The following is an 11,006-nucleotide window of genomic DNA, read 5'->3' as shown; positions in this document are numbered from 1 at the left end:
CTTAATGCTTAAATCTTTCTGTTGCTGTTTTAATGCATTTCTTGTTTTTAATGTAATTATCTTTACCTCTGCTCGTTTATTTTCCTGTGAAGCACTCTGAATTAGCTTGTGTCTGAATGGTGCATAGGTGTTTTAAAATGAACTCATCAAATAAAACGTCTGCATTATCAAGAAGTGATAATTAAGCAGGCAGAATGGATCTAATTAAAAATATGTTGTTTATGTGATATCTGTGCAGTCGATGCAGAGAGTTCCTCTAAATAAAATGCACCAAGAGCTTCTAGAGTGTTTTTTATTGGAACATTCAAAATGAAGAAAAACAATCTTTACAAAATCCATCACTGACAGCAACAGATAAAACTTTAAAATGTTTAAAGCATAGATTCAGAAGCAAAGTTTGAAGGAATTATTAGTGTGAGAATGAGGTTGAAGGCAGAAAACAAAGGAACTGAATAGGTTTGAAGCATCAAAAGTCATACAAAGCCACCGATTTTCAGCAATGTTTCTGAGCGTGCTCCTTCAGTCGGAGGTTATATCTGGACGTTATGTGCATGTTCTTGCTCATTAGCGCTACAGACTTGACCTATGTCACATTTCCGGACCAGTCAGAGCAGGTTGCTTGCTGCATAAGGCGTTCAAGGTCTGAGCTACAGGAACGCATGGGACTTTGTGTTTTATGTCTTTCTGTTTGCATGCGCACCTTTACTTTTTGCGATAGTCGTCTGAGTAAGCTCTGTGGTCATCCTGCTCGGGAAAGCGGTCTCCGTAACTCCTGAGGATGTCCTGGAGGCTGGGCATGCCCTGCGAGGGAGGCGGGTAGGCCATATAAGGCTCCTCCTGACCGCTTTGGTAGGGCTCGGCCTCTTGCTGGTCTTGTCCGTGCTGCTCTGATTCTCCTGTGCCCCGACCATGCTCCTCCTCGGTGTGATGTTCGGGTTGGGGTTGTTGTGGCTGGAAGCGACGCAGGCGGCAGTCAGGGTCATACTCCGGGTCGCAGTGAGGGTTGTCTGGCTCCAGGACACCGCTGCGGGCACTATCTGTGCTCTGGTAGGGTTGGTAGGCCTCGGCGGGGAAGGGAGTACGATGAGAAGCTCCGGAGCGAGGTTGGCTGGGCCTTACTGGGAAGCATTCACGATCGTAACCAATGTAGCAATCATAGCCCTCTTTGGTTTTACCTGGAGGTCCCAGAGGGTGATGCTCCTCCTGAGGTGGCTCCTCATAACTGGGATTGGAAAACGGGTACTGCTGCCTGGGTGAGAGAAAGCGCTGACGATTCATGGCATCCCGGACAGCAGAGAAAGGATCATTAGGGTTAGATTCAGGAGCAGAAATGCGTGGGGCGTACGGGTCATTATCCTGAGCTCGGGACATGAATTGACGAATAATGCTGTATGGGTCAGTAGACTGAGGAGCGGCTGAGGTTGGATGCTGGCGGTACATGGCGTATGGATCAGTAACTCTGTTAGCATTAGCATAAGCATCCCTATACATGGCATAAGGGTCATTCTGCTCAGCAGGAGGAGGAGCTGCACGAATAGCAGCTGCTTCATCTCTTTCATTACTTCTGTACTCCTCTGGGGGAGAGGAGAATCTGGTGGCAGTCAGAGGGTTGCAGTTATCTTCAAAAAGAGGGTTGCAGGATCCAGGACCAGCGGGTGCTGGGGGGTTGGGGGCACGCGGAGCCTGGAGGGGCATATAAGACTAAGCCGTTACATTGAGAACATGAGCGAAAAGTGAAAGTAAGAGCAGATAAAATATAATGAATTAGAAATATATTTAAAAAACATACCACAAGAGAGGCAGCATAGGCACAGTAGGGGTCCCTGAGTGGATCACAGTTGGGGTACTGAATGTAGAGACCAGAAGGGGCCTTTTGAACTAGTTTAGGTTTGCAGGCAGGATCTTTCTTGGGGTCACAGCCCAGATGGCCGTACGACGGGAGGGATCCAGCAGAGGTACGATACCCATAGGCAGCTCTGAGGTGGTACTGCATACACTCCACATCATCAGCAGAGCAGATACGCAGCAGCTCAGCTTTCTGCTCCTGAAAAAGGAGAAATAGACACTCAGACATGAGCTTAACGAGAAAGAAACTGTCCTGATTCTTTTTTAAAGACCAAAGATCCCAAAAACTTTAATCTGAACAGGTTTTCATATACTGATCAGAAAGAAATGTGATATTTTACTGTCAGGCCAATCAAGCTGAAACTCAGCCGTTTTCAGTTACCAGACAATTTCTACTTTAACGTTCTCACATGATTAAAAACAGAATATATTACCTTGGTGAGGAAAGATGCTGCAGATGGAGCATAGTAATAATGTCCTGAAGCTGGGTCCTTCGCTTGAGCAGCAGCACGAACATACAAAGGAGCGGGGGCCTTGACTGGTGCTGCAGGGGCAACTGGGACCACCAGGGGCAGGTAGGGGCTCTTACCCTGGACTAGAGCCATATACAAGCAGTGAGCATCCTTTGTTGGGTCACATGTCTTTATGGGTGCTGGTTTAGGGAGCTCTGGTTTGGATTTGGGCCTGGTTGTATAAGATGCCACACAGCTGGAATCGTCAGAATTGGCGCAGGACTTGTAAATCTCCCCCAAGTGGCGCAAGTAGGCCTTGTAGGACTGGCGCGCCTCAGCACGGTTCTTGTTCTGGAGATAGGCCAGGTAGATCTTGTCCATTTCCTGAACCTAGGGGTGGAGGATGGGGGTTAGTGGTTAGCTGCCTCCACTAGCATCAAATACAGCAGAAAAGTTAGACAAAAAGATCCTAAATCTAGGTTTTATTAGTGGAGAATTGTTGCAAGGGCCTTCTGTATGTGGAAGAGACGCAATGGAAAAAAACAAACTGGATAATTCCAGGAGAAATAGAAATATATGTCACAATCATACTGCCTAAAAATTCTTTAAATTTTGAGTTTGGAGTTTGGATTGAAAGGATTAAGATAAAATTGAAGATCTTGCAGAGAAATGTAAGAACATGACACTCAGACGTCTCTAAGCAGGAGGTTGTGGTTAGTACTCCAGAGTAACACCCTTCAACTCTGTGTGTTGCAGAAGCTTCTGGTGGGAACACATGTAAAACTGTATGAGTCTACAGTTTTACATACAAGAGAGATGAGACCCTACACTGGCAGTTTCGGAGGAAAATCTCAGAGCTGAAGAACAATGGGAGTAAATTAGAGTTTGGTTGTACATTAAACAGGAAACCACAAGTCCTAAAAGACCAGAAACACACTGAAAGCTGAAAGAATAAAGTCCTAGGCTAATATTATGTGAATAAGATCATAGCATTATGAGAATAAAGTAATGACAGCTCCTCTTCCACAAAACAAGCTATTTCTTCCAAATCCGTGTGGTCCTTTTTTCGAAACAGGCACAATCTTTTCAAAGTCCAAACACTGGAAAGAATTTGATGCTGATGTGCTAAAAGATTAAGAATGTCCTTACTTGTGAAACCGATACTAAAGTATAACTTCACAAGATGCTCAACATTCGTCACTTTAATGCATGGAAGACTGTTCTTTTTTGTAAGAGTTTTCATAAAAGTTCCAACTTTATTCTCGTAATTAAAAAAAAAAAAGAATAAATTCTCTTAGCCTGGTCCTAACACTCCATCGTATAGTTGGGACTACTGTTGCCTTGCAGCAAGAAAGTCCTGGTTTCGAATTCTGGCCTGGCGTCTCTCTGCATGGGGTTTGCATGTTCTCCATGTGCATGCATTGATTCTCTTTGGTTACTCCAAAAACATGACTGTTAGATTTATTGGTCTCTATGCTCCATGCTCCAAACGTCGAAAGAAAACTTCAATCACTCTAAAACTTTCTCTGGCTTCTGCTTTAAAATGAATTTAAAAAGTAGAAACAGTATGATGGAGATTTATTTTTTTTTAAACCTTCGTAAACCTTAATCCCAACCATGATACCAGTAACAGAATCACTTGTGTGTGAGTGTTGGTGCAGACTCACTGCCTCCTGGTTGCCATTGTCTGTGAAGTACTTGTACCAGGCCCAGAAGTCAGAGTGCTCTTTGTACCAGCTGATATTCCTGCGATTACGGATCAGCCTTCTGTGTAAAGCTGCAGCTTCTGCCTTTTCCTGGATACTTTCCCCCACTGAACGCAGGACACAGACAGGAAGTCATGACTCAGAAGCTCTTGTACATTTAAAGTACATAACAAGACGCTTATGTTCATCTACAGTGTCTTGTACTATTATCAATTCCCACTTAAACCAATTTTTTTTACCTTTTCGTCACGTTTCAACCACAAACTTTGCTGTTTTTACTGGGATTTTATGTCATCGAACATTTGGTGTGCATTTATATTTAGCCTGTATTTACTCTGATACACCTTAATAAAATCATAAGTGCGACTTATTCCTCTTTGGAGTCCCGTAATTAATAAATCTAATCCAGATGTGTGTAATTTAATTATAATAATAATAATTGATACTTTATTAATCTCACAATAGAGAAATTGTCCTCTGCATTTAACCCATCCCTTATGGAGCAGTGGGGTGCCAATGTGCGGCACCTGGGGAGCATTCAGGGGCTAAGGGTCTTGCTCATGGGCCCAGAGTGGCAGGCTGTTGGATTTGAACCAGGGTACTTGTGACCTCTCCAGGACGCAAATGCCCTCCTCTCCAACTACTAGGCCACAACACTCCCATTTAATCTCAGTATAAGCCATGCAGACTGTGGAGACACAGCAGACAGGTCAGAGAGAACATTTTGGAGAAATTAAGTTATAAAATACTATCCCAACCTTTGAACATCACACAGAGCTCTGTTCAATCCATCATCTAACAATACAAAGAGTATGGCACAACTGCAAACCTACCAAGAAATGACCTTCCAACCAAAACTAACAGAACAGCCAAGAAGAGCAAGAATCAGAGCAGCCAAGTGACCCACCATAGCTCTGGAGGTAGTAAAATCTGTTGACAGGACAACTATTAGTCATGCTCTCAACAGATCTGGTCTTTATAGAAGAGTGTGGCAAGAAGAAAACCAATGTTGAAAAAAATAAACAGAAAGTCTGGTTTACAGGTTGCCACATGTCAACAACAAATATGTAGAGGAAGCTGCTCTGATCAGAGGAGACCTACATGCAAAATTGCATCTCATCCTGAACACACCATCCCCACTGTGAAACACGGTGGTGGCAGCATCATGCTTTGGGGGTGCTTTTCTTCAGCAGGGGCAGGGAAGCTTTACAGAGTTGATTGGAAGGTGGATGGAGCAAATCAAAAGGCAATTAGGCTGCAAAATTGAGAGTGCGGCAGAGGTTCGCCTCCACCAGGACAACAACCTGAAGAATACAGCCTGTGTTAAAATGGCCTAGTCAATGTCCAGACCCAAATTCTGTGGCAAGACTTGAAAACTGATTAAAAAAAAGGTTCAGTCTCTAGATGCACAAACTGCAATGAAAGGTAGTTCTATGAAAACTAACTCGATAGGAGCTGAATAGGAATGCACGAGTTGGTCTATCACATAAAATTCCAATTAAATACAATAAAATGTATGGTCTAACGTGATGAAATGTTCGAAAGTTAATAAAGGGCAAGGACTGTATATTAAAGCTGGAAGTGAAACATAGAGCTGACATATTTACCATCTCTTTTGGACTTCTGCAGAACTGGCCCTGCAGACAAGAACGCTGCGAACAGAGAAAAAAAGCAGGAGCAGATGTGTCATATCCAGAAGTTAGTTGGGTAAACTTTACTTGTTTTTCCTTTTCAGGAATCTTTCATTTCTCTTTATTGCAAAGATAATATGACATTAAACCTGAAACACTCGGGGACTTGTTTCATTCATGAAGTAGGCCAGGAGTAATTGGCTCTGCCTGAAGCGCTGCATCGGCAGCTCTTTGTGGATTTTATAGGGACGCCTGTAACATCAAGGTTCCCATTGCGCATCCAAAAAGCTGCGTGTGCACCGACGTACGTTCGTCTGTGTGCACATGTGCGTCGCACCCTTTGACCCCCATACAGCAGAGGGGAACAGCAGAATCAGCTCTGCTCCTGGTTCCTTTCATCTCCCCGGGGGAAAGGTGTTAATCCCTTACAGAGTCGGGTGGGCGGGGGTCTTAAAAAGATTCAGAGATTCAGGAGGACGTGGCAGGATACATCAATATATGTTTGGAGCTGAGGAGAAGGTTTGATGAAGTAGGCCAGAAGGTGCAGATGAAAGCTAAATTAAAGGGAAGGAGAAGTGAAGGTGACCTGAGGTGATGTGGAGGCAGGGGGTGGGTGGGTTAGACGTTGTAGCCTCTGTGTATCCGCTGGATTGTTTTTTATGAGCTTGTAAAAAGAAAGAAAAAAGCTTCTTGCACATCTGGAAACAGCTGGGCTTTTAGATGGCAGAGCAGGAGGTGATGCTGACAGGTACTGATTTTTTAACAGGACCAGGAATGATTAAAGGAACCCCCCACCCCTCCACTCCTCCTCAGTTAAACTATCTAAAACTATTTTAAAAAGAACAAAATGCCAGTCAGGTTCCAGAGAGTGAATTGGAAACAGGTGGCAGAGGTGCTGAAATGTTTAGCGATGATTTATGAATATCAGAGGCTCGCCGTCAAGTTGAGGCATGATGTACAAGCTGCGAGCTGCGGCCACGATGTGGAGGTCAAGAGCTTCAACAAACAGAACCTTGGGATGTATAACTTGAAGCTATAACTTATAGGTATCATTTATTTAGAAAATCTAAAGGCCAGTTTCTTTAAACAAACCATGGCCATGGGTGTAATTTTCAGGTCCAGAATCTGTGTAATGCAGCCAAGAAAGCAGAACACGTGCAGAACCAATCTTTTATTGCAGCAACAGAATCTCAGAAAAATCTCAAAAAGGACCAACCTTTCATTTCAGTATACTTCTTCCACGGGGGAAAAAAAAATCCCACATCAGGAAATAATAGTTTTTCATAAATATTGGCACGCCAATTAAATCCAGAACAAAAACTATAAATAAAGCATTTTATTTATTTGTTGCTGCAACAAAGATTGGGTCGATCATGCAGTTAATTCACTGAAGGTAATGAGGCAACAGGGGCAATATTTCATTGTCCGCAAGGCAACCGAACCCAACATACTGTTTTCCTAAGCTGCAGGAGAGGACACAATAATAAAATAAACATTATCAAGGTTATACTTAAATTAAATAACATAAAAAATGCCTAACAATTCTAACAAAATAAATGTAATTGAACTGTACAGTTTGCCTTAGCCCCCATGAAATGACAGTAATTAAATTAACAAATGAAATAAATGAATTAATAAAATTACATAAATCCAAATTGTTAATTAAAAAAATTAAAAACAGGCATATAAAAAGGACCCAAAATCATCTTGGAAAGATGTTAAAGGAGGAAAAATATCTCCAAAGCTCACTATTAGAGGATATAAACACGCTGTTCAGTGTGAGAGTATGCTGCTGCTACAATAAAATCTATATTTTATAATTTTACACCCATCTTGCCAATTAAATGTGGAGGGTGGCGTTCATAAAGGACTTTAACACGTTTTCATTAAACATCAACCAGACAACGTGCATTCAGTTTCTTTTTAGGCTACAAAAAGCTACACTGCTTTGATGTGAAATCTCTAAAATAAATTAAAATGAATAAATAAAGCCCCTCTGCTTTATCAAAAGGCTCTTATGAATCTAAGAATTTATCATCTATTCAGTTGGTGTTTTAATGTGTCAAACCTGAAAGATGCTTTTTATTTTTGATCCATAATGAACTCCAAACGGAGACCTGTTCATTCACCTGAGTATCAGTCCCACAGAGCGACTTTGTCATTCAAATCAGTGCAATCTCATTTACCCTGGTACCACATGACTCAAAATGTGCTTATCTTGCAGCGTGTACAAGCTTAGTGCTCTCATATTCTTCCCTAATACTCAGAAAGTTATCTAATGCTGATGGAAACTGATGAGTCGAGTAGATTTTAACTCTCCTGTGATGCAGAAATACTCTCAGCATTAATTCACCAGGCATAATATAAATCCCCAGGTTGAGATGGGAGTTTGAAATGTCTTTGAGTTTGTTTTAATTAGAAATGTCACAGATTTTTAAGCCAAATTGCAAACTCTGTGCTCTCGTGTGCATAAAAGTGAACACCTTTGGGTTTTGGATGGGCTATCTGACAAAATAAACCGTTAAAACAAAGCGTTGGTCTCTCCTGAGACTGTTTCCGCTATTTGCCATCATCGTACAAACCCTTAGTTGCAGGCTGACATTTAAATTGTGCTTTACAATGAGCTCCAAGTTCATTAAAAGTTTAATTCCAGGAAGCTTTGGAGACATGCTTCCGCACTTGTAGTTATCTTTTAAAACTGCATATAACAGCACACTGATGATACATGTAATCCCTGGCTGTGTACTCACCGGGCAGCAGCATCACGACCAGAAGGGTGGTGATCAGCACACCATAGAACCTCCACCGTTCAGCCATGACTGTACTTCTTCCACTCCTGCATCAACCACACAAAATTGAAGATTTACTGTCAAAAGAATAGTTTAACTGTGTCACTCTGTTAGGCTTTGAGGCATGTTCAACCTTGATTGTACAAGTTAATTTATTCCTGCAACAACTAGGCTGTTAAAAGACATGTTTAGGCCTCTAGTCAAGAATATTTCTCCTATCTAGCTACTTCTTCTAGGAGAAGTCAGTAGAAGCAGCCTTACATAACACTACCAGGAGTCTTTACTCCTCTCTCTGCTTTTGCTCACCTGGAACTGCTGCTGAGAGGAGCTCCTTTAATACCTGTGCTGCTGCAGCTAAAGCCTCTCCTTTGTCATCAGAACACCAAAACCAGATGTTATTTTCCACAGGAACAAACTTTCATCTCTGTTTGAAACCTTGGAAATTACCCAAAACTCCTGGAGCAAACACAGGCTTCACCACGTTTGGCCTCTTACCTGTGGTTATTTTGACTGTTGTGTCCGTCTGGAACTGGAAGAAGCCGACGGGGCCTAAAACACTCCGGATGTCTGTGTGATTTGTTTACAACAGGGACTCCTGCTTCACCCGTGTGATGCAGCTTTCCTTACAGTCTGGCCAGGCTGAAAGAACTAACACGGTTTTTAACTGAAAACATTGTCTCAGCCAAACATGGACCACCTGAGGGGGTCGAGGGGCTACCTCAACAAGATTGGCTCAAAGTTCTGGGCCAATGAGGTGTCTTACAGGCCTGGTAATTAAAGGCAGAGATAGAAGAGTGGGAGGGCTCGGAGAGGAGAGGGAGACGTGAAATAATAAGACGGAAAAAGGCTGTGTTTGTTAGTGGGTTTTTGAGGGGATTTATTTATGAAGCTATTTGAAAGTAAGTGAAAAAAACAATTGCTTGCATTTGTTTTTGGTTGAAAAAGTAAAACTTAATTCAATTTAGTTTATTTATATGGAAAATGTACATGTGAGTTTTGTACCCATTTTGAGGCGCTTTACAGAAAAACTAACAAGTTAAAATTTGATCAAGTAACAGTAAATCAGTCAATTCCATCACACCATATTCTCATTCAAACAATAACACTTAATGCTATTCGACCCGGATAAAATGTCAATCCAATGAATTCCCTGTATTATTCCCTGTGTAATTCCCGGTGGAAAATCAGCGAGCTGCATCGAATCTTCAGTTTGCTCAGCCTTCTTATCCTGAGCAAGCAGTGGACAACTGTGGAGAGAAACAAGCGACTTTTAAAAAGAATAAGTCTGCTCATAACTTGGTTTCCTGGCTGACTGGGAAACTCTGCCAGAGAATAACAGTGATTAAGACGTTTTTTCCCATATTAGGAATTCAAGATTCCAACTCACCAATACCTTCATGACACTATGACCTTTAATTTCAATGGCATTGGAAAACAACACCCCAGCATCCCATTACAATGCATTTGACACAATAAAATACACCATTTGATGACCAGATAAGCTAGACTGCTACAGATTTTAAGACATGTGGAAACTTTTGCCACATCAGTTTCAATGCAGCTCTCACACATAATGTAAACCTGCTTATATGCATGACACTGGGGACTTAAAGGCTTTATCTCACCACAATTTTCCTTAAAATATGACATTTACACAGTTAGTGCACTGGTTATTGAAAAACAGTACAAACATACGACACAGACGTGACAATAGCCAAACACTAGGGATGTAATGGTTCACAAGAATCATGGTTTGGTATGTATCCTGGTTTTGGTACGTTTCAATGAAGAAAAATAAATAATATGATTTTTTACTTCAGGCAGCAGAAAACAAAGAATCTCAATTTCTGGATTGTTATTATGTTCAAACATTTTAAAAAGTAGAAAGTATAGAACTGCCTGGAGACTGGTTGGATTTTCTATAATGAATAAGGTAGAGTAAATAGGCATAACCAATGCCTGGATAGATGCATTATACATTATACAATAGCATCACTTGAAAATGGTCAGTGTTGATGTTTTGACATTTCTGAATAAGACTCTCTCAAATTTGAGAATAAAACATGTATAAATCACTTTGTATTTGTTTTTGTTTTTCATTTTTCGACAACCTAGAGCCCCAGCTGTACCTGAATGCAGAATGAGCAGCTGTTGGAAAAACTCCTCTCATCTATGAGGATTCCTGCGACTTGCATTTTCTTTTATGTAAAGTGTTTGGCCTGATCGGATGCTGCAGGTAACAATCTGGGCATCAGCTTATTTTTCTCGAGGACCAGTGATGTTTACTTACTTTTGTGTGGTGTGTCACTTGTTGTAATTTTGTTTATTCTGTGAATTGAGATGAGCATTTTGTGGAGGTTGGAGGTGGTGTTTTGGAGACACCACTGCTTGCTGACAGCAGTCTCCCCCATCTCAGCCCCAAAGCTCTATGTGTCTCAAATGCATTAAACGGAGGTGCCAGATGGGTTCAAGCAAAGCAAGGGGAGCAGTGCCAGGTACTCCCACCATGCCAGCAAGGTCTATAGTCCACCAAAACCCTATTGTTGTGTATCTTGCATAAATGCATGAATCCCCTACCTGGGA

General features: G+C 41.7%; 1 protein-coding gene across 2 annotated transcripts; it reads right to left on the bottom strand.

Annotated features, from left to right (window-relative positions):
* Positions 1–278: 278 nt before the first annotated feature.
* On the bottom strand, positions 279–9,075 carry and1 (actinodin1). 2 transcript variants are annotated; one of them, XM_047349193.1, is made up of 7 exons: positions 8,919–9,075; positions 8,385–8,470; positions 5,611–5,655; positions 3,965–4,110; positions 2,280–2,687; positions 1,790–2,044; positions 279–1,683 (listed from the first exon to the last, which is right to left on the bottom strand). In XM_047349193.1, the coding sequence occupies exons 2-7, from the start codon at positions 8,449–8,451 to the stop codon at positions 703–705; spliced, it is 1,902 nt and encodes a 633-aa protein (XP_047205149.1). In that variant the 5' UTR covers positions 8,452–8,470; positions 8,919–9,075; the 3' UTR covers positions 279–702. The 2 variants fall into 2 exon arrangements, with proteins under 2 accessions (XP_047205149.1, XP_047205148.1); XM_047349192.1 differs by lacking the exon at positions 8,919–9,075 and adding an exon at positions 8,685–8,718.
* Positions 9,076–11,006: the final 1,931 nt, after the last annotated feature.

The sequence above is a fragment of the Girardinichthys multiradiatus genome, chromosome 21 (assembly GCF_021462225.1).
Source record: "Girardinichthys multiradiatus isolate DD_20200921_A chromosome 21, DD_fGirMul_XY1, whole genome shotgun sequence".
NCBI classification, from domain to species: Eukaryota; Metazoa; Chordata; class Actinopteri; order Cyprinodontiformes; family Goodeidae; genus Girardinichthys; species Girardinichthys multiradiatus.
The sequence above is the reverse complement of the archived record's forward strand: the minus strand, read 5'-3'. Positions and strand labels throughout refer to the sequence as shown.

Coding starts and splice junctions, on each gene's coding strand:
- and1 (XM_047349192.1), bottom strand. Junction 2,045..2,279: donor CAGCATCTTTCCTCACCAAG/GTAATATATTCT, acceptor CTCCTTTTTCAG/GAGCAGAAAGCTGAGCTGCT. Junction 1,684..1,789: donor CCTATGCTGCCTCTCTTGTG/GTATGTTTTTTA, acceptor ATGCCCCTCCAG/GCTCCGCGTGCCCCCAACCC.